At 44.3% G+C, this 23,971-nt stretch overlaps 2 protein-coding genes across 2 annotated transcripts; one reads left to right on the top strand and one right to left on the bottom strand.

Moving 5' to 3' along the window:
* The first annotated feature begins 693 nt into the window (after positions 1–693).
* Positions 694–7,347, top strand: LOC131261901 (tubulin glycylase 3B). Its single transcript, XM_058263754.1, has 3 exons — positions 694–2,032; positions 6,353–6,874; positions 6,938–7,347. The coding sequence occupies exons 1-3, from the start codon at positions 694–696 to the stop codon at positions 7,345–7,347; spliced, it is 2,271 nt and encodes a 756-aa protein (XP_058119737.1).
* A 1,387-nt stretch (positions 7,348–8,734) lies between these two features.
* On the bottom strand, positions 8,735–14,247 carry LOC131261910 (UPF0430 protein CG31712). The gene is made up of 5 exons (XM_058263768.1): positions 14,001–14,247; positions 12,554–12,722; positions 12,285–12,485; positions 10,174–10,257; positions 8,735–10,075 (listed from the first exon to the last, which is right to left on the bottom strand). Exons 1-5 carry the CDS (start codon positions 14,150–14,152, stop codon positions 9,908–9,910), a joined length of 774 nt encoding a protein of 257 aa, XP_058119751.1. The 5' UTR covers positions 14,153–14,247; the 3' UTR covers positions 8,735–9,907.
* Positions 14,248–23,971: the final 9,724 nt, after the last annotated feature.

Genomic DNA, 23,971 nt, shown 5'->3' with positions numbered 1-23,971 from the left:
CACTGCTTCCTGGGCGGCAACCCAGCAGCAAGCGGCAGTAACTACGGTTACCGACTCGGCAGCCTGAGCAACAGCGGCGGTTGCTCCTTCCCCGCCAAACACAAGCCAAACGCCTTCCAGCACCCCACCACTGCCACCGCCAGCTGCCGCGCTTGCCCGAACGATGTAAAGCAAAGTAGACACAGCGTCACCACTGCCCCCAACGCCACACGTTACCACGAAGCGCTTTTCCGCGTACCACTGGTGAAGATCGAAGGTTCCGCCTTACTTAAACCCAATTTTGTGTTTCAGTAGTTTTCCGTAGTGTAGTGTTTACTCGGTGTGTAAGTGTTTGGCCGTCCGGCTCCGGAACGGATTTGGTTGGTGTTAATAGCGAATTCCGGGCCATCCCGGAAGTGGCCGCGATGTTGTGTGCTATCGGAGAGCGTTGTTGAGAGGTGCGAAACATTTAAGAGACCCATTATTATCCATAGCCTGCCTAGTTTAGCGTAGAGAAAGTTTTAACGAAAAAATCAACCCCCGCGTGGAGATCGTTCTCCCCCGGCTCCAGTTGTTGTATTTGACCCTGCCCGCTTTTAATCGAATATCGCCGTGACGTGAAGTTCTTCGTGACCGGTGGAAGGCACCGGAAACACACTCACAGGGAGGACACTCTAGTTGGAAGTAACGAAGTATATAGTATAGCCAAGCGAAATGCATTTAAAGATAAAACTTGTTAACAGTGATGTATGGGACGGTGATCCCGGTGTTGACCTGGCGGACATAACGCTCGAGCTGGGCGACACCGACTACGGTCGGCGGCAGGTGGACCAGCGGTTCGAACAGGCGCCGGCACAGCTGACCCGGCGCTTCCTGCGCGCCCTGCCGGCCGTCGAGCGGTCGCCCGATCGATCACGCTTCGATCCGCAGCACACCGATGACGATCGGGTGCTGTCCCCGTTGTCGTCGAGACCGTTCCCAGCGCCGAGTGCGCACGTCCACACGTTCCCACGGATGGCACCGTCGCGCCTGCATCCGTTCGAGGACGACGACGATTCCAACCGGACGCCGAAGCACCGCTTCTTCCGGAACTACAGCTTCGACTTTCTCAAGCAGAAGCAGCTGAAGACGAAGATTGCGTCGGCGGTGGAGAAGAAGCACATCTTCTCGATCGTCGGCCACTATCCGGCGCTGCGGAAGGCGCTCAAGACGCGCCACTGGCTGGAAAAGCAGACGTTCCGGAGTTCGCTCCTGCGGGACCTCTCGCACCATGCGCTCCTGCAGAAGGCCTCCAATGGGAACGAGTACGAGGAGGCGCTGGTGTCGAAGTTCCTCAAGCCGTACCTGCCGTATTTCATCTGGCAGCATCGGAACATGCGCGACTCGAAGCAGGACCGCTTCTACGCCCCGTTCCGTAGCCGCATACACTACGAGCGGCCGTACGATTTCGCGGTGAAGGAGAACCTGATCCGCCTGATCAACGCGGCCCACTGGCACCAGGAGGAGGGCTTCGCCGAGCTGGACTACCCGCGCACCTACCTGCTTGACACGGAGGACATCATCACCAAGTTCCAGGAGGACTACCAGCTGACGATCGTCAGCAGCTTCCTGTACCACATGTCCAAGAACCTGGAGCACGCGTTTGATGAGGAAGGCACGCTGCCCACGGACGTGCTGATGACGGCGATGAAGTACCTCCGGTACTACATGGGCTGCGTGCAGCACGAGGACATCGACCATGAGGAGTTCTGCGAGCCGCTGCTGACACCGGAGAACCGCCACGAGATGGAGCGGATACTGGCGGGCGAGCTGCTGTTCGCCAGCATTCCCGGCTACGAGGTGCTGTCGCTCGTGGCGCAAGTGAAGAAGCTGGTGCACGAGGCGGCCAAAGTGTTTCCGGACATGAAGATCGACGGCACGCGGAACATGTGGATACTGAAGCCGGGCAATCGGTGCCGCGGGCTCGGTATCATGCTCTTCAACGACGACCGGAAGCTGCTGGAGCACGTGGACAGTAATCCGGACATAAAGTACGTTGCCCAAAAGTACATCGGTAAGTGTGCGCCGCGTAAATATTCATTGAAGCTTTGAACAGAGAAGTATGGTATAAGGTAAAGTGTAAAATATGTTTAGTTTTGTAAGACATTATTGGGTTCTTTAGGAAGGTCTTTAGGAAGGAACTGAAGAACCTTTCTCATACTCCAACGTACATTTCCCAATTTAAGCTACACATTTGTCTCACATCTCTTGTCTGGTTGTAACCTTGCCCAAACCATTTTGAGATACTTTGTTTCCCATTCAGTTAACTCATTCTCGTAATTATGATGGATGCCTCGTAATGAACCTTTGCTAAATACATCCCCAATCTCCAAAATTGGCAAAAATGCGATGCTGTTGGAACAAACTTCCTTGTCCACTTACCGCATCTTCTAACGTAAATTCCTATCGTTTGTATTCGTACTCCTACCGAACACGATTTCGACATGATTTGGTCGAACACAATTAGCATTTCGGGTTTCGATTGGCCCACAATTTTGGGCAAGGGGTTCCGTTTCCTCACAATTCGGTTCCCATATCAGAACATTAAATCAACGGTCCACTTTGCTTCCTTCCTCGTCTTTACGACGTACCCTGCTTCCTCGAAACCGATCCAAACAGGTAATGGCCACCAACAAAAGGATGTCGAAAACGATTACTAACGCACGCTGGGGTTATAAATAGTGTAGTCACAATTTTGGGTATTTAGACTCGAAACGATTGGTCCGGGGCTTCCTGATGGGTCGCGTAACGTACGAAACTACCATTACTTTATGACCCTGTCCTGTCCTCACGCTGGAAAGTCCTGGAACGGAAAAGAAACGACGATAAAAAATCGTTTTGGTATGGGGAAACAAGAATATAGTAAAGCGGTTTCGCAACGTTTGCATTCCTGCTCCGGAAAGCGCCGGAACCCGATGACTCGTGCCATTCGTTCCATCCTTCCCGTCAAGGAGGATTTTGTTGCTTGCCGAAAGTCTTCCGTCGTCCATTTGCTTAATTGTTGAAGGCTTGTCCTCGGTGTCTCTTCGTTGCGCAGTCACAGTGGAACCGGGTTTGAACTGATTTCATTACCTGATTATCCTTTTTATTATAGCGTGGAAGAGCGACGGTGTTCCTCCGTCCCGGACCCGGAAGTTGTTGGTTTTCCGAAACACTTTACCACACGGTCGATCAATGCTGGTTCAATTTTACCCGGTCCACAGTTGGGTTTTATTTTCCCCCAAACAATCGAAAACCAGGAAGCGCAGGGATCGAATTGAAAAGAACTGCAAAGTTCCCATGGTTTGGAAGGTCATGTAGAGGAACTTTTGTGCTTCTCAAAAAACTCCACCCATTTGTAACGCTTCGCGGATTATGATTGTAAATTAATGGCGTTTCTATTTTTGGTTTACATTAATGTGATCGGGAAAATAATGAAGGATTCACCTTGAAAAAAACACACCGATTCGTTAGGCATTTTAGCAATGGTTGACAATGAACTTTATACATTTTGTCTGCTTAAATACTCGCTGAACTTTGTGTTTCTTAGAACACCATATAATGTGTATAAAAACAGTAGATAAAATGTTAAATTAGAGCGATGGCCTTTGGATCCCTTTTATCAGTGGTCAGACCATCAGGACCCTTTCCTTCCCTCCTTTCTAGTTTCTGCATCGGTACGATCATTTCACGTGAAAGTGGAAAGGAATGCAAAATGGGGCCAAACACAATTTGTCCATAACACTACACCCTGGTAACGGGCAAAGTTTCGCACAATATATCCCCTTGCGCCACTTCCCGCGAATTCCCAATGCCGCCAGCCAGTCCACGGGGCGTGAAAAATACCGATGGGTGTGTATGCAAAAATTCAATATTTTCCCTCCGGCGGACGACTTCGGGTGCGCGTTAAGGAGGGTTCCTTCTTCTAATGCACAACCCCGAATGCACTGCCCCGAAGACGATAGCGTCGTCGGACTGTTGTGGTGCTGATAGATAATTGCGCGAGCCTTCTTTTCCTTGTGTCGCCTTCATGCGCCCTATTTCCGGCGGGCAACAAACGTTGGTGCATTCTATTGACCTCGGTAGACGGGTTTATTTTTATGCACCACGCTGAATGTGTTGAACCACGACAGGGTGGAAGGAAAAAGAAAGGTTTGTTGGTTTGTGCCCTTGGAAAAAGGAAAGCCAAAGTAGGCGAGGCGTTGAAGCATTTTAAGTTTAATTATGGCTGCTTAGTTTGACGTTCCGGTGCATTCATTGTCATTAACCCGTTGAAGACAGGTTGCTGTTCCAAAATGTTGTTCGCTGTTGCAAACATTGCCAAACAAAGTGTTTCGAAATGGTTTTTGACCCGAAAATGTGCCTCTACTAGCGAAGGACTAATTACAATCGATATCCAAATAAAATCGTGTAGATTAAAAAAACACAAAATAGAAGCGCCACAAATGAAAGTTTTCTCCTCATATCAGATAAGCTTTTGATTTTAATTAATTTACAACTTATTATACACTTGGTGATAGGTATTCATGAAAGTGAGTACACTAAACATTACGGTTTCTTTTATGGAATAAAGCTCCCTTTTCACTGTCATATCAAACTCCCTCTTTCAACCCTCGCTTAAATGAACCCTCGATCAATCTCCCAAATGGACGTGTGACATATGCGGTATGGCCTCGGGCACAAACATCCCCACGGAAACCGTGACATGTGGCGACATTTGGTGCATGGTGCTAGCGATAATATTTTTCCACCTCGTGACAATTCAATCCACAAGGCGGTTTTGTGGTTCACGCGCTGGCGGCACCGTTCCCTTCTGCCGATATATTGCAGTGACCTAGTCCCGGGTGTTGGCATACACTGTTTCAACCAAACGTTACCCACTAATATAACAAAAGCTAACAAAAATAAGCCCCAAAGAGGACCTTGCAATTTATCCTTCTTTTAGGACAATTTTGTAGCTGTCCTTATAGGTGCCTTAAATAGGACCAGTTTTGCATGTGCATTGTGCTTTCGTTTCTAACGAAGGAATATAATGAATACTTGCCATCACGCCAGCCGAAGGCAATCGCGAAATAGATTTCGACACCCTGGGCGGAAATTGAAACGCGCTTTCGCAACAACTCCCCGTTGTGTTCCGAAGGGGTCAGTATCGTACCACTAGATGATGGCAGCAAAACAAGCAGGTCATGGATGGTTTGTTACTTAAATATTGTTTTCCCCCGCTCCGAGGGATCTCCTTCGCCCCTTTGGCTGGTGGCGTCATGTAACTTCCACTCGAAGCAGAATCGATCATCGGTCGCCCTTTTGTACCTGGCGGAAGAAGGGGGAGGGAAAAGCCGTGGCGTTCTCAGTCCTAGGAAATCTAGGATCCAGCCCGTTTCGGGACGTTTCCGGGTGAAGGTCGACTGTTCGATCCAACAGGTTTTTGTCCTGGGCGGAATTTGCTGGATAACTTTCCCGCGCGCGCGATCCTCCATAAAACAAACTACATTAAATGGATGGATATTGGCTTCCTTGGCGGACGGCGATGAGGAGCGTATGGGTAGGGCATGGGGTTGGCAAGTTTTCCCTTTTTACCGGCACCCGAGGAGGGGGAGCCATTGAAGGGGGTGGCAAAGGCGATATCGCGATTTCGCCAGTTGATTGGATAATTGGCCTCATTTCTCCGTGCAAAATCGGGAGAATGAATCGGGCCGAGGCAGAACCCCCTTGCGGGCCTACTTTTCGCCCGGTTTAAACTGAAGCAATTTGTTGTAACCCATCAGCGCGCTTTGCCAGAGTTATTGAGGCCAGCCGTGCTCGAAAGCAACCTCAACAACAAAGTCTAAATTCAATTTTAGATACAGCAGGCCGCCTGCTTTTCCTTGGAATACGGGGGTTCAATCTTTCATGGTTTGTTTTTATTTCCATTTCCTAAATTAATGGTGCTTATTATTGTTAACAGTTTTAATTTATAAACACACCTTTATATCCAAAATAGAGTCAGTGTAATAAAGATATTAATCTATCTTTTTGGAAACTCAAAAACGACATGTTTAGCATGGTTTAGGACGTAACTTTTTAAAAAAATATCATCACCAAAAACTAAGGAGTTCGATAAGTAAAAACAGTTTTCAAAATGCTTCCAATATTTTCAAAGAATTCTGTATCATACCGTACTGCAATCATTTAGTAAATCCTCATGTTATGGCTCGAAAAAGGATGCCTATTTTAAACGAAACAAGCAACATCTGTATGGCTTAAATTATAACATTCACAACTGCTTGTTACTTGTGATGACTAACATCAGTTTATGATCAAGAGGCTTCCCAAACGGTTCGATTGTTTCTGCTCAAACATTGAACATTCCTTTCAGAGCGACCGCTGCTGATACACAGCACCAAGTTCGACATCCGCCAGTACTTTCTCATCACCTACACGAACAATCTGCTCAAGGTGTGGATGTACAAGAGCTGCTACCTGCGCTTCAGCTCGCGCCAGTTCGATCTGGACGATTTCTGCGAGTCGATCCACCTGACCAACTACTCGATCCAGAAGAACTACGCCAAGGAGGTGCGCGACGGTGCGGAGGCACTGCCCGGTTGCAACATGTGGTCGCTGCGGCGCTTCCAGGAGCACCTGCAGTCGCTCGACAAGGGCTTCTACTGGGAGCGCAAAATCTACCCGGACATGAAGAAGAACATCCTGGCGATCGTGTGCGCCAGCCTGGACGGCATGAAGCTGGAGCGCAACATGTTCGAGCTGTACGGTGCCGACTTCATGGTGACGGAGAACTTCCGCACGCTGCTGATCGAGATCAACACCAGCCCGGACCTGTCGTCGTCCACCGAGGTGACGGCGGTCATTTGTCCTGCGGTGCTGGAGGATCTGGTTAAAGGTAGGCGCAGTAGGGTTAGAGTGTTGGAAGGCATAACGAAAATTGTTTCTTCACCTTTTGCAGTCGTAATCGATAACACAAAGGACAAACGGGCCGGTACGGGACAGTTTGAGTTGATCCACTCGCTGGAAATTCCGCGTGTTGCTCCCTACGGATACGGTCTCACCGTGGACGGACGTTCGATGCAATCGAAACACCGCTCCCGAAGCCCTCTGCCACCGATAGGCACCTCCACTGGGGGACCTTCCACCGCACCATCGACCGGTACCTCGACGCCACGGATCTGCACGACCAGCGCCGGAACGATGGCCGCCCCCGCTTCGACGACCTCCATCACAACTGGAACGGGCATTCCTGGCAGCACCAAATTCTTCCGTAACACCACGAACACCAGCAGTTCCGGCTCCAGTAGAGGCAGCAAGACGTCGCTCACGAGCGTTATCCTGGATCGACCTCGGTCGACGGTGAAGTAGGCCCGGTCGACGGTACGAACCACCACCAGACTACTACCGTGGATCCCAACCCTTCTTCTTCTAGCGAAATAGTCTATTACAAAGACCCCGAAATGTATACAACCGTATGACATAGCTATATTTCTAAAATACATTTTATGTCGTTATCAGAACCCCCGCGTCGTGTCGGTTTTCGAAACTTCCCTCCCCCTCAGATAATAAGCACAGATAGTGCCTTAATTAAGGTGGCATCGTGCAGAATGTGTGTTCCCATTCGTTGTAGACCCACGGTCACGGAAAGAATGTTGCAGAAGCAACAGCAATTTCTAACTTTAAAATTGTCCCCGAACACGCCAGTCGGCCACACGGTTATGTGTATTTTTGTGACTCTTTCAATAGGCTTTTTACTTTTCTTTTTCTCCTCTCGATGAACCTTTAACCCGGGTGACAAGCATATAGCATGACGGCGTGCAATGATAATCAGGAATAATTAGCAAAACTTACACCACCAGCCAAACACAGCCGGAAGACCAAGTGGTGGCTGTCGCGTGAAGCTTTCCCACATTTTACCGGAAGGTGAAAATTCAGGACAGAGAAGATAACAGCAAAAACAAATACTAATCCACCAACGGTCTTAGCATCGTGATCGAGGCCCTAGAATGGTCCAACAAATCGCGAGCGCCAGGTTGGTCGATAAAGGTAAGCTGTTGCTATGGCCCAGGCGTGGTTGGAGGGGGGAAGGGTAACCGCGAGCATCAATCTCAATCGCTTGTCGGTGGCGCCTTATGTGGCCGGAACCGAGCCTTCAAAAACCGGGGGGAGCATGAAAACTTTCAAACGAAGCACGAGAATGGGCGCTACCAGGATAAACTTTTTGGGCAAAGTTTTGTGGCCGAAATAGTAGTCGTATCACAACAATCGGGCTTAATAGTGTTTGTCCCGCGAGAGGGGAAGTAATTTCTAGTCGTGAAACTGCAAATGCCCCACCGGACCACCGGAGGAAGCGGCACACCGAAACGAAACCGATTCGTGACAGCGAAATGGGAGCAACTTTTGGTGGTGCATGGTTGTAAGTTTGCCCTGCGATGTGGGTTGAGTTCTTAAAAATATGGTAGATAAAAACAAGCTTTCCTAGTTTGCGCCCTTCCAGGTTCAATGCCCCCCCAAAAGTAAAAGAAGTTGAACGGAATAGGTTCATTTAAACAAACTCCATATGTGTTTTTGGCTTTGGCTTATCGGATAGAGTAATATGGGGGGCTAGAGGCTTGGATAAAAGCGAAATACATTGTACAGTTTTCTTGTAATCTTAAATTATGTCAAGGACCATCGAAAAGTTAAAGGGGAAGTTAAATTAATGTAAAACAAATTACTACTTTCTTTCGTATCCATAACACCTACACCTTCGAAGTATGTTGTAAATGAGGGGAAAAAATCTTTCTCCGAAACTTTATTGAATGTTGCATCGCGATAAACCGACACGTCACCGATTTGCTTTCGTGTGCCAACAACAATTTTGCTGTTATAATGCGCGAGGAAATCATCAATTTATCATCGATAATAGACTTTGTACACACGACAACCTTCCTTTCCTGCCCGCATCGAGTCCTCTGCTTTTGGCTACTCCTTCCACGGTCACAAGTGAAAAGAACCTTAATTGATCTGACCATTATGATGAGGGGCACTTATTATTGCTGTTGTTGTTCAAAAGCGGTTTGATCGCTTGCTCTTTACCTTTATCGGAAACCGTTTGCGCGACTGATGGCGCTGCCCGGTAGAGAAACTAAACGTTTCACCAGAATGGAACTAAATTTTACAATTTCCAGAAACACAACTAAAACAAACTACTGATCGTGATCTATGGTTAGACGATTGACAAAGTTATGGCAGCCGTTTCTCAAACCAAATCTTGTTGTTCATCCTTATGATCTTTAGCGGCGACTCTTTATCAGGCGTCCGTCTTTATCAGGCCAGTCCATAGGGGGATAGGAAATCCTAGTCGTTCATCGTCACATTTGACGATAAAAAAAATGGAAGATAGAGAAAATCGCGATACGCGATTTTGGGTGTACGATCGTCCCGGTTTTGGTTGCCTTCGTAGTGCGGAAACATCGTACGATTTTTGAATTGCGTTTCTTACAGGCTAGTCAAAAGTACAACAAATAAAAGATGATCCGATCACGGGCAACAGAAGGACAGTGCCTACCATTGCTTGTAGAAGACACACCACGGGGAAAACCCCTTTATCGAGTCGGCCACGTTTCGGCTTACGATTTCACTTTTGATTGAATAGAATTTAGCTAACACTACCGGGTGCATGAACATGTATGTTTGTGTATGTGTCTGTGTGTGTTAGTGTGTGTGTGTTAGGGTGTGTTTGATTGGATATATGTTACTTCCCATGATTATTCCCTCGGACATTTTTCCTACAACCACCATTCTTTTCAATCAACATACAACAGATGACACTTACGGATGATCGAGTGATTAGAGGATACGGGATTTTTGATAAGGGGAGCTGACTAGGAGAAGGATCGTACGGAGAGGTGGAACAAAGGAACTAGGGATGGAAATCTTGAGAGATTTACGACACACCCGGTTTCAGCGAGAACGACAATTTCGGTCGCGAGTTGTTCTTGCCCAGGATCATCTTTTGCTCTTCTTTGACGCGCTTCTCTTGCTCTTTGCGCATCTTCTGGCGCTCTTCGTCCATTTTTCTTTGCTCTTCGATAATCGCCAAACGATCTTCGGCCTGTGAGAAGGGAGAACACATTTGTTGGAAAAATTAACAAATGAATGAATGATATGTTAATAAAAACACACACAGGAAACAGAACACAAACAACTTACCAACTTTCGCTGCGCCTCCTCGATTTTGCGATTATTTTCAGCGAGAATATTCTCTAGTTCCTGACGCTTTTTAAGCTCTTCCTCCTATAAGAACGAAAAACGCAATTAGAACTACCGTCTAGGTGATGGGACATCGCACCGAGCAAAGTTTGCTAGTTTGCTCAGAGCACACATCCGACGACGATGACGGCGACGCTGACTAACGTCGTGATTGGCGATCGCGCCAGGGGGGGAGGGCGCGACACCGTCACGGGTACGTCAAGAAGAAAGTGAAACATTACACACATGATCATCTGGTTCCCTGTCGGGAAGTCCGAGCACCTCCTTTCTCTTCGTTACGGTGACGGACGTGGGAGGATCTGAGCGATGGTTTGAAGAGGCTCGGGAGAATAGCTCGATCCTCCAACCCTCGTAGGAGGGTGGGGTCGGACAATCGGGAATGTAGTATTTGAGTATTTAAAGGAAAAAACGGTAGTGGTACTTTAAAGCCGTTGACGTCCAGTGGCATTTTAAAGACGTTGGAATCGAGCATTTTCCTTTTCCTACTCGTGGCGTATACTGGCGTACATCTTGCATTCGCATCAGATAAATCATATTACATTTGAAAGTTATGTGTATAAATCACCTTATTTTTTATTTTAAATTGTGTAACTAAAAATTATAAAGTGTCTCTGGTTTTCAGCAGGCAGAGCAGGTGTAATTTGATATTTTTTAACATGTTACGATACAGTGTCACTTATTATTCGATCGTCTTATTATTTTACACTTTTGATAATAATGCAAAGCAGCTGTTTGACTTTGTTTGAGTTTGCTCAATACATTTTCGGATAAAACTTTACAATAATTTAATTCAATTAAAATTTAGCAAACTATACACTGACTGAAACGTCTAATAAAAGTTAAACACAGAGAGTTCACACTAGAAAACAAAATTAAATGTACTTCAAGGTGCTTCCCCACTGCCATCAATTAATGTCCGTAGGATTGTTCGCAAGGCAAAACCAGAAAACCACATCGACTCCACAAAATGTCTTCCAATCCGAAATAATATTGAGGGCAGTACCTTCCACAATTCATGTTTCCGACCAGACACGCAATGCTTTCCGTTAAAACAATTGTAGTTCTTTTGCCCTTTTGACCTGACCGCTCGATCAGGTGATGGTAAAGCCAGCCGTATTGCTTTTAACTACGTGTTTAACAATTGTAGGTTGACGTGTTTTTGTTCGCTTCGGAAAAAACTTACGGATTTACATGGCCCCTGTACACTTCACTGTTTCGTTGACATCGATCTCATCCTGCCAAGGCTCTTCATTTTCACCTCAAGCCTCATCTCTAGCGACCCCTTTCTCCGGTAGTTTGACTCCTGTGGTTCGTTCGACAGATCGAGCAAATGAATGGGGCGGCAGCAAATTGTTAAACCTTTTTTTTTGTTTTCTTTTAGTTTTACACACTTTTCCATTTTTTTTAAATATTTGGTTTGTTCTGAATTACGTCTCCATCAAACTCTGGTTTGATCAATACATGTGGTTTGAAAGTCCCCGAAAGACCTATCAGGCCAAAGGAGGAATTTAAATAACATTGCCCCAAAATTCCCAACCATATTTTGTACCAAAACCTAGCAACAAACGGATATTTTAAACGATCTTATCGACCTATAAAATGCATCGACGGGTTACACATCAATCGATTGAGAACGTAATCAATTGGTAAAAGCTAGGTAACAGAACGTTTATGGTCATACTTTATGCAAAAATCTGGTCTGGACGCAGTAAATGAGGTAAAGTTAAGGTCAGTATTGTAAAACATCAAGTTGTCATTGAAAAAGAATATCTAGTAGTGGTTTATTATTATTTTTGGAATACCAGAGGAAAGATGACCGAAATGTGAATCTAAAAAATAGTGAAACTTTTGTTAATCTCCTATGCACAGCAACCGGGAAACTCGACTAAAAGAGCTTCTTCGGTGGCATGCTCAAGGCAAATCGATCACAGCAACCAGCGATGCAGCAGTGAAAGAAAACCCTTCACTGGCAAATCCTCAAACGGCACACGATAGAAACTATCGTCGACAACGCAACACATCCAGTAGGATCTTATGGAGGGAATGCTTACCTCGCGTCGCCGTTCCTCTTCTCGTGCCTGCTCCCTTCGCTTTTCGAGCTCGAGCATCATCTCCTGCTCCATCTGCTTTTTGGCTGCCTCGACACGCCGCTGCACTTCCATTTCGATTTCGTCTTTACGCTTCTCCAGCTCCTCTTCGACTCGCTTCTTTACCAGCAGCTCAATCCTTTTGGCTGCCTCTTCCTCTATCATCTACAAGTAGAAAAATACGGTGTTATTATGTTATTTTAGGACATTTATTACTCAATTTAGTAGCTTACTTTCTGCTCCGCTTCCTTCTGTCTCCGTTGGCGTTCCATCTCGGCCAAACGCTCTACCTCGGTCAGCTTCCGGCTGCGGGAGCTCTTCTTGTGGTGATGACGATGGTGCCGGGAACCACTGTTCGAGCCATCGCTGCTACTATCGGACGACGCGGAAGGCGATCGTTTTCTAAACGATGTACGACGGGGAATTTTTCGTTTGTATTTTTATGTTTGGGGTTTGGTTTTTGTTTTGTTCAGAAAAGAGAAAGAAAAATAGAGTGCAGAAAAAGGACCCATTAGTACGATGAAGCACCAATGCATGCTTCCGTTGGCGCACAGATTGTCAAAAAAGACTACGAAACAGACGAACGATCTTCACGAACGAGGTGAGTTTCAACGTCAACAAATTAGGTAGAAAATCAAACAGATAGTACAAAATCAAACTTAAGTTTATGTTAACAAACCGATTTGTTCCGCTAGCATTTCCTCTAGGAGGAAACGGGTGCTTTACAGAGCGCGTTGTGCCGCAGCGATGACATCGACCTTCTTCAACTATATAGTTTAAGCCGGCAACAGCAGCCGTCCCGTTTCTCTATCATTCCTCCACAGGCATGCATCATCAAACATTCCACTTTTCCGATGTCACAAGCGCATTCGTTTCTTCCAAACCAGCTGTTCTCTGTTTAAATCTGGTTGAACAGCGCTTCTCTATGTCCGACTATTTTCTTAACAATTTGTTTTCCATTCAGTTATTGTGTTTGCTGTGTGACTACCTACGCTCATGTTCTGGGTTGTTGGAATTACAATTCGATTCCTTCTTCTACGTCCTTGTTTCATCGTGCGTACGTTGGATAGCAACCGTGTTCCCATTTGGTTAAAAAAAAGATTGCTTGGATCTTACTGTCAGCCGGCTTGCTGCGGGAGCGCTCCTGCGAAAGGTTCGACCGGGTCGCCTTTTGATCTCCACCAACCCCCGTTCTGGCTGGAGCACTATGCGGTTTTTGGTGATGATGGCAGCGGGTTGGATGTGTTTTTCGCGGCTGTCCGGATGGAGGCGCGGGGGAAAAAATCAATGCCCTCGGGTCGATCTCACCCGGTGATTGGTTTTTTCGCCGTCCTTCCGACGTGGCGCTTGGAAACTGACTAGTGGCGTTGGGGTAATATGTGTTTTATGTTGTTGCGATGGTTTTCCATCTGCTTATCAATTGGTGATTGCCAGGGATAGTAGCAAGGTCAATGTAAACAAGAAATTGTAAGAAGAAGGAATAACGATGGAAGGATGGTTGGGTGTGGCAGGAAAGCGGGTACGGAGGTAAAGCAGCAATGGAGAGATAGCAGATACTGGCAGGACGAACTCATATCTGAACAGTTGGAAACGTAACCAAGCGTAATACGTAGGTCGCGGGCCAGGCGGTCACAGTGGCCCACCGGGGAACGGGGGAAGGGTACTACACGGCAATATTACCTGGACTTCGAGCTGCGGTCTCTGTATTTATCGTAACTGCTGCGGTGATGGTGATCGTGCTTGCTGTGGGAGGATGACCGAGACTTGCTCCGCTTGCGATGCTTGCTTTTGTGCTTTTTGGGCGAACGACTGCGGGATCTTGAGCGACCCATTGCTTTTGGAAGAACGACCGTCCGTGGAATGGCGGATACCGCACTTGCGGTATCAAAAATCGATTTTGTTTTGCACGACGTGCGGTTTTTGGCAAATATGCTGCAGCACAACACACTTCGCACTAGAGGGGCAAGGTCGGATCTTGGATTGTCTACTATCTTCCGATCCCAGCGGCGAGCTCTTTAGTCCGACCCGAGAGCAAACCGGATTGTATCCTGGCATTAACTACAAATTGGCAGTTCAATTGGAGTACAATTATCTTCGTTGCTACCAACCAATTTGAATACTAATATATACAAGAATATATATAGTGAATAATAATTTTATTCATTTTAAAAGTTGGATTGAAAACGAACTGATTTTTTTGACAGGACTTACTCCTGAGCTTAATTGGAGTTGCTTCATTTGATCCAATCGAGGAGCTTCAAGTACCATCACTAACAGACTGACAGCAAAAGGGAGCCTAATATTTACCTTATGACCAAGGTTACTTAAATAAGGCTTTTAAAAACAAAATGATTTTTACCATGTTTATATGATTTTTACAATGGATAAAAGAAACGAAAGGATTCTACTAGATAAACAAAATTGCCCAGGAACCATTTCCTGGTCCTTTAGAGAAAATCATAATTATTTAAGATAGGTTGACCAATTCCGAAGGGTCTTGATGCAACAAGATATACTGTGGTAAAATCGAATAAGTATCATTCAAAACACCCGGTAATAAAACAATCGCAGCAATTTAAAAAGCAAATAACATTTTTGAAATTAGTTGAAGATAAGATTTAGAATCGATATCTATTTATTTAGCCTACCTTAATCTTCATTAGGCATATATGAAGCAAAAACAACAATTTATAACCAACATGAAAAGTATAACGTTAAACGAATCAACAACTATTGGAATAAAATAAATCATGAATAAAGTTTGCATAGTTATGCAAGAATGTGCATTTAATATAAAATACAACAGTCCTCGTAAAATTAGTTGATTTCGGGGTGCAAAATCAGTGAACATTGTGCGTTAATGATGAGTTGTTAAGTACATAATTGATAATTTAATAAACTAAGCAAACATCGGAAAAGTCCAATGATTTCAGCAGCTTTAATTTTGTAGGAGGAAAGTGGAATGGAAAACCGTAAGGAGAGGAAAAAAGAATCACATAACAACAGTTGGATGATTTTCCAAATCACTATCATCAGTCGTCGTGCTGGATGGTTTCTAATTCGAATCAATGATCGAAAACCCCTCCCCCTCGATCTCGGGTGGTGACCACGACTGGATATCGATCTAGTGAAATTTTCTTTCCAATCACAAGCGAAAAAAAAACTCCTCCATATCCCCCTCAACCGCCCCAAATTCGACCAAAGAGGCACGGCGTGCGTCCTTGCCGGCGTTGCTGGGAGGCAATAGGCGAACCGGTTCCACTCGGCGAGTGCCAGCTTCGAACGGCAATCGCGCAACAGTTACAGTCGGGGTCGTGGCCAGCAGTAATTAATAGATGAGGTAGTGCTTTTCTCACTAGTCCCGCTGTCAGCTTTTCTTTGCGCCGCGCCGCAGCCCCTCGATCAAGCTGTTTTCGTTTTATCATCATTTTCCCATCCGATTCCCGACCCCATCCCGGGGTTCGTGGGCCGCGTTTTCATCCGCCCGGATCTGGGCCGTTTTCGGACCGTTTCGGCGCTTTTGGCGGCCTGGCGGCCGGCGATCACATATCGCGATCGTCGATCATCGGCCTGGCGGGGTTTTGATGCGATAATTTCAATTTAGCCGGCACCGAATCCCCGGCGGGGTGGCGCAAAAGTAAAGCGAAATTGGGGTGGAACTTCATTCCGGCTGCCCGAAAGGTTAATTGGAAGGTGTGATGGTTAACACGTCGGTTCGCACTTGAAGATCTAAGATCGTAGCTAGTTGGCCAGTTTTCTTCCTTTACCGGAGGAAGATCATCTTGCAGCAATAGGATAGGATTAGTAGAAAGTATCGTGCATTAAATCAAAAAGTGTCCATAATTTACCAATCGCTTTACCAGTCCTTTTTCTAAGCAACCATATAATTCTGAATGTTGATCTATTTATCTAGTTCAAATTCAGACCTTTATCACATTTTGCATGAAATTTTATTACTTTCAATTACAATTTACGCTCAGTAGGGAAAGGATGGAAGATCTTATGTTATTAACTCATAGTTTGTTTCAATAGCGTACCCAATAATAAACAAAGCAATTCCCGAATTTAAATATCAAAAAATCTCATTAACTCCAACAGGTCTTGTTGTATAGCTTCATACATAACACCTGCTCAACATCATAAAGTGTGTCTTTTATCGTAAATTATGTTCAATATTTCAATGTTTGATCTCGCCCAGCACGAAAGCATTCAGTTTGATAAAGATGCAGACGAGCGATGCAATAAAGCCCAAAATCTCAATCGAAAGCAACTCGAAACTGCGGTGCGTTAATGCACTCGGACAAGTTGACCAGTTGGAGATCCAGCGGGCAGGAGTTATTGCATTTCCCTTCCCCATCTTGGACCAAAGACCACCCGAGCCTAAAGAAGCGTTATCCCGTCGTCGTACGGGAAATGAATTTTCGGTTTGTTTTCGTTTCGCACATTACGACCGGCCCGTTCCGGTGCGAGTGTCATGCGGATCGAATCCATCGATCCACCTGCCGCTCCTACCATTCCAGGTGATGGTGTTCCAAGGGGTGCAGGTTTGTCCTCAGCCAGCGGGGGTTGATGCACACCGCTGCGGGATGATGCTGCGAAACGTCGCGGGATTGCGAAAACAGCCTCCACAACTGCCGACCGAGTCATCTCCAAGGAGACCGAGGCTAAGATGCGCCGACGAATGCAAAACAAAGCGGAAAGGAAAGGAGCGGGCCGGGCAAAGAAAGGGACCGTCCGGGAGTTCGCATGACAAAGTAAGAACCACCGAACCACCGGCAAAGCTCACCGGCGATGTGCGGCCGAGGGCGCGAAAGAGAGATATCCAACTGTTTGTCACGTTGAATTAATACCCACGGCGAAGGTGATAAATTATGCCCCGAACGTGCACGACGTGTGGTGGAACATCGGTGACGTTTTGGGTCCCTTCCCCTCGAGAGGGCAAGAAGAAACACGCGTCTTACATGCTGCGGAACACGCTACATAAAAGCCCCATCGGTACCGCCGGTCAGCGCTGCCAAAACCGAAACCAAATCTTCTTGAAACGAAACGTGCGTCAAAAGTGCTCAAAAGTTGCCGAGAATCACTTCCTCCCGCCGGAAGCCGGGGCTCAATAAACCGGATGGAAGGGAATGGGCGTGAGGAGAGAAGGGAGGGAGGTTAGTTTTGCAAGCGTCACGACCCACAAAAACCTACCGTTTTCCACTGGCAGGGGGAGACAATTTGTAAACTAACCCCTACGCGCGCTTTGCCATCCTTTCCGGGTTGGGCTCCATCATCATTCGAGTGACTCCGAATGGGGAGCTTCGCCGGGCCAGGTGAGGTACAGGGGATCAACCACGGGGTGCAGCGTTGCCACTGAGTGACAAAGGAACTTTCTCCCGGATCGTCCCTGGAGGCTACAGGTTGATGCATAAATATAGAACAGGTGCTTATAATTTCCGATAATACATACATACAAATATGTATCATACTTTTTATAATATTCACTTTCAACCAAACCTCTTGGTTATTTTCGTTTACGTTTTACTATAAAAACTGTATTTGAAATAAATTGATTCATGATATACTTCATTAAAATTGTTTAAATAAAAATCTCAGCCCTAAAACAACAAGGAAAAGTCTCGAAATGCTCGTGTTTTTACTTCAAGCAAAATGCTCTGTAAATAAACTGATTATCAACAACCTGTTAAAAAATAATCAAATACCATAAATAACAATCGTGAAGATTAGGGTCTCGTTAAAGGTCAGCATCGGAGTAATATATCTTGAAATAAGTTTCTTGAAATCCAGTCGAATATCAAACAATCTATTCAAGAACATTCTTATATCATATATTTAAACTATCTAAATATTTTAACAGCAAATGTGTTTGACTTAAACCGCACTAGGCTTCAAATATTTGTTGCAAAATACATTTTATCACTTACTTGGTTGGGGTAACCGTAAACTTTTTCCCTCACCTGTGCAAAGTGAAGATGTGGCGAGAAGATTTCGTGAGTTCTAAAGCCATAGATAGCGCATAGTTTGCGGGTGTCGCCTCCCAGAGATTCGTCTCAAGAACATTTGCGGTGGCAGCATGGGTTATAAATTTGAAACCTTACACTTTTACTGCTGCTGCTGCTGGTGATCGCTGCTACTTCCGACTCTGCGGTGGCTGCCGTAAAGCGATGCATCATCGCACCCAACACCGGAGGAACCGCGCGATAGCGAGATCTTGCATTACGCGATGCAATATGTATAAACCACCTTGAAATTAACTGATCCGTTACGATCGGTGGCGATGGCAGGGCTCGGGTGTTGGTTCGAGGTTATACATTTTTCACAATACTTTTATCTACACCTAAGAACCCACCCGCATCCTGTTGGGGATGGTTGTTTACTGGTTTTTGGTATAGAATTTCGCTTAATGTGGATAATTCTAGTGTAATCCTTAAAATTTAATTCTACAGAACAACAACCATGCATAACTTCCGAAAATAATAATACAAACAATAAGATATCAATATGCGTGCCTTGAAAGCAGTGAATGTTTTAATTATTCAATTATCTTCTTTCTTTCTTTATGTGGCACGACATCCCCTAGTGGGACAAGGCCTCTCTCCGAAGAGAGTTTGTGTGACCGAAAGACGGTATATTATAGATCGGTGGTCAGCCGTTCGTAATACCGGAGGGTGCCAGACTCGAGATTCGATCCCACACCTGTGGTGTGGTGTTTCCTCGCGCTACCACTGCGCCATGGGCACCCCCAAATTCAATTATCATAATTTGATAAATATCCTTGTCAAGGCATTTTATGTCTCAGTTTTGAAAAAGTAAATGGTTGAAGAAAAGTGCTAGAAAACCACATTGTACATCACCAAGTAATCCAATAACTGTTTTACAGAAAAGGATGTAAAATGCCTCTGCAACGCAACTTTGTTGAGGAAAAACACTATTTTTTCTTTCCTTAAAAAAATCCTACAACGAAAGGACATTTTTCTCTCTCCATAGTGCCCAGTAATTTCCTCCCCACAGAGTATACCACAGAGGATTATTGATGAAAATTCAATGAAAAATGTTCGGACAGAAAAAAGGTATGGCCGAAATACGTTTAAAAATCTATTTTTTTTTGCCCTGTTGTTAGCATCATATGCCTCCCATTTGCCTACCAAGGGAATTATTCCGGGGCCAACAGCGACCGTGTGTGTGCCTTGGTTGGTTATTTTATTTTATTTATTTATCTCTTTCGTGCGTTCATTGTTTTCCGCGCGGGGAAGGAAAACAAATCATATAAAGATGTAATAAAGCCGATAACATCCGCTATATTAATGGTGCCCGGTTTATTATGAATGAGCTAAATTCAGTAGCGTGATCGTGACGGACTCGTTGCATGTTTTCCTACAACCGATGGGACGCTAGTGTAGTGTGGAGTTTGTTGACGTTGTGGTTTTATTTTATTTTTACTTTTGGTCATGTCCCAACGGGTAGTGTTCCGGATCTGCCTTTAAAAATGACTTATGGAATACATTTTAAACATTAAAGTCGTAATTTTTAAGTAAACTGGATAATAATCATAAGTTGTAAAGCAAATGAGTACTTTATATTTTATTTAGAAACACAATGCTTGCAATAGCTTTTGATCAAAAAGGATCTTATTTAATTACTCGGTTTACTAAAACGAATTGTCTCAGCTTTTGCTCTCTTGGATCGGGTCGAAGATTTTATGTCCTTAAGTTTATTTTCAATTTATGATAAGCAGCCCCATCCAGTGGAGGGCATGTCGTTTAAAAACGGTGAAGCAATTTTGTCTGTTAACTATAAAAGATCGCTCCACGTCGTTCGAGGTGAGGTGGCATGGCGTATCAGAAGATCACGAGGAGATTCATTACGCGTGGTGTATTTGATTTCAACGGAGATGCAAAAAAGAGCAAATCAATCTTTCAGAAGATTCACTCGCAAAGTTCCATCACCAGATTGCAATGATTGAGTCCGAAGGAATTTAAACGTTTTAGCTTCCACACCACACTAAGTTGCCATCATTCCGGAGTCGAAACAGTTTTCCTTGAGGGTAAATTTTGTTTTATTGTTTTCAACATTCTCCCCTTTTCTCAACGCCACTGGTCAAGCGCCGCGTTTCTTCTGGCCACGTGCCTTGCGGTTGCGTGTCCAACGCCCTGATGTCCTGTGTACCGATGCAACAGTTGGCGGTGAAAATTAGTACCTTCTGTTCTGGCTTGGGGACCCCGTCCAGTTTCGGGCCGATCATTAAACCCATCATTAGAGATGGCCCTGATGGCCTCAGGGGTCGACGAATAAAAACGTACCCTGGTGTCTTTTGGTCATATGAAAAATAAAAATAAATCGTCCCAAAGTCGAGAAGCTCCAACAAACATTGGAAGTAATGACAACGACAAGGGAAAAACTTCGTACGGTCTGCCGAATGAATCTTTGCCGGACAAAATTGCTCTACACTTTAGAGTAGCAAACCTAAGCAACTAATGGCCAGTAAAACTGTTCACACCCCGATCCGATGATTAACAGTGAGGAAAAAAGGCACGCATGTAGACGCTCCCGATTGCTTGATGGCCATGTCTCGGTAGGCTTCGATGTGCGAGAAATATTGCTTTGCCTTTTCGACCCTTCCGATCGCATGCAAATGTATGAGCATTAAATTAGGTGTGCCTAACACGGCATCTAATTTGGGGATTTTTTTTGCGTATGCATCGAACGTGTTTTTTCATCCAACGGCAATCATGTTTGTTTATGCACACAATCACTGTTGATTGCTGTAAAATATGGAAAAACCTTCCAGGAGTAAAGTATCTTTCGTCTTTAGTGTTCATCACAAGTTGCTATTTGTAAGAATTGTAAAAACAAAGCAAAACTGACCCTACACAAATTCTTCTGCACTTTCGTATAAAACGCGGTTTCTCAAATATGTTTATGGTCATTATCACGTAATGGCAACTGTTGAGAAGCGTATTACAAACACACTCGCGAACGTTTCTTAGGTCAGGAAGCAGAACCAAGAACACCCGCTCGAGATAGCGTTCAACATAAACAGCTTATTCGCTAGACTCACAAATAATCTATCATGTTCGTTCCACAGGGTGACTATGTATGTAAGAGCAATATTTTTTAAAGTGAAATGTATTATTAATGAATAATAAATTTATAGATTAATAGTAATGTATCTATGTTCAAAGTTTGCATGTATTTTTAGAATCCATCTAATGGATCGAACAAATAAATTCATGAATTGAAAGTATGTATTTCAATGACTGACTCTTTTGAAACAATGATAAACTGTTTGATATTTGATGAAACGATAAGGTAAGGAAGTTTTTTTACCATACACACTCCATACAAACTCCATGAAACCAGCATAGGCGTAGGATGTTTACGAAATGTATTCGCGGCTATTTTTGGTAACTTTTACTGATAACATGGGACTATGATTATGAACACATGTGCATTTTTCGGTCGCTGTACTTGCTCGTTCTTACAAGGCATATGAAATCACTCCAGCCTCAGTCGTCGTTTGTCATTCGTTCTGATCGCGTGGCACTTTGTGAAAGAGTTAAATTTAAGTCATGAATACTCATGGGTACATCGTGGTATTGTGTTTTGCGCTGGTTTTATCAGTTCGTTTAACAACGGCTATTGGTGGCAACGAGTTAGAACAACTGATGAGCAAATTGGAGGACCTGAACGAAAAACTGCAAGCAGTGGAGAATAGTTTGGAGAGCTCTTTGAAGGTTGTAGATTTACATCCACAACACAAATCAAGTGAAGAGAGTGAAGGTTATTGAGTAAAATTACGAATCTTTGCAGAAAACGGAACAAAGTATGCAGAAAACGCTCGCCACCCTCGAGGATGGAATGAAGGAAAAGATCGATAAAGTGGACGCTAAATTTGCTATTAGAATGAATGCAGTGGAAGTCTCATTACAAAAAACAATGAAGGTAAGTGTTACAAATATTAGATAGAATCCGGTCAATTTGGAAAAAATAGTAATCATATGGATCTTTGTAGGAAGTGTCGCAAAGTGTGAAGACCTCAGAGGAGAAAACCGCGATAGGTTTACGTGAATTGGAAAACAAGCTAACTAGTAGACTAAATAGTGTTGAGCAAAACCTAATTGCACTGAACATATCCTACCTAGAAACGACCCAAACCAAGCTCAAGAAAGAAGAAGAAAATAAGAAAACACTTGACATACTAAATTTTGCCGTACAAAATGTAACTACAGTTGTGGAAAACAGCAAAAGGATACTCGCGGCACATTTTACATATCCTGCCCGGTCATGTCGAGACGTAACAAAACTTTCCGGCCGATACGTTTTACACATGGGGGAAAATTTAAGACCATTCAAGGTCTTCTGTGAACAAACCGTCTACGGGGGTGGCTGGACTGTGATCCAGTATAGGTTTGAAGGTTACGTCCAGTTTTATCGTGGCTGGTCCGAGTATCGCGATGGGTTTGGGAATGTGGACGGTGAGTTTTGGTTGGGGCTCGAGCACGTACATAGAATGACTAAAGATCGACCGCATGAGCTTATTGTTGAGGTTAAAGATTTTGAAGGCAATTACGGATATGCTAAGTACGATGCATTTGAGATCGGAGATGAAACTGAAATGTATAAGTTGAAGAACATAGGGAGATACTCAGGGACGGCGGGAGATGCGATGTTGTACAACAGAGGTAACAATTTCAGCACGTACGATCGAGACAATGACCAATCTGAAGGAAACTGTGCTGCGGACCATCACGGTGCATGGTGGTACTATAACTGTGGCAGTGCCAATTTAAACGGATATTATGAAAAAAGGGCAGTTGATGAAACATCGATAGCGTGGTTCCGACAAAAGAATTCAAATCCTGTGTTCTACTCGCGAATGATGATTCGTGAAATTATGTATTGATATAATTCATATAGCTACCAACACACAAACAATGTTAAACATTTATGATACTAATATAGAAATCGTAATTTTTATTAATATTGAATAATAAAATTCCCTGATTAAAAAATGCAACCAATTTTGTATTTTTGCGTTTTTTTATAAGTGAGAAAGAACTAATGTGTCCTTCACTCCTTTGTTGAATATTTGTTTTTCTTTGAGTTTGAGGTAATGACACTTTCGCATTTAAACAACGAGGGGCTTCGGATTTTACTTTACTCCACATAGGTTTATGGCTCTGTTTTGGAACATGCAGAATTGTGTTTTAAAGAATGAAAAAAAGATGAAAAAAGAAGAACGGTCAGAATGAACCCAAAAACGATTCTTACAACAGAAGGCATAGCCGAGAACATTCGCCCGAGATAACGTTCGGGTGATAATTAGCTTATTAGTTTGCCTCAGTTGCAATCACTCATGTTTGTTCCACAGGGTGACTTCGTAGTTAAGAGAATGATATGTTTTGTTAAATTGAATGGTTTAATTTAAATTGTCATTTCCTTGAAACTATACAAATGATCGAACATGCAATAAGACATAGCTCTTTGTGTATGACTGATTATTGTAGTGAGAAGAAAAATGAAATATAGTTTCATTTTTTAAGATGAAAAGATTTTCTTAAAATGTATTGGCAGAAACACTTCTATGTCAGCAGTAAAAAAACTCTTACATGAGCAACTACAGATACAATCACCAAGCACATGTAGTT

This window comes from Anopheles coustani, chromosome 2, assembly GCF_943734705.1.
Source record: "Anopheles coustani chromosome 2, idAnoCousDA_361_x.2, whole genome shotgun sequence".
In the NCBI taxonomy this organism is placed as follows: Eukaryota; Metazoa; Arthropoda; class Insecta; order Diptera; family Culicidae; genus Anopheles; species Anopheles coustani.
The sequence above is the reverse complement of the archived record's forward strand: the minus strand, read 5'-3'. Positions and strand labels throughout refer to the sequence as shown.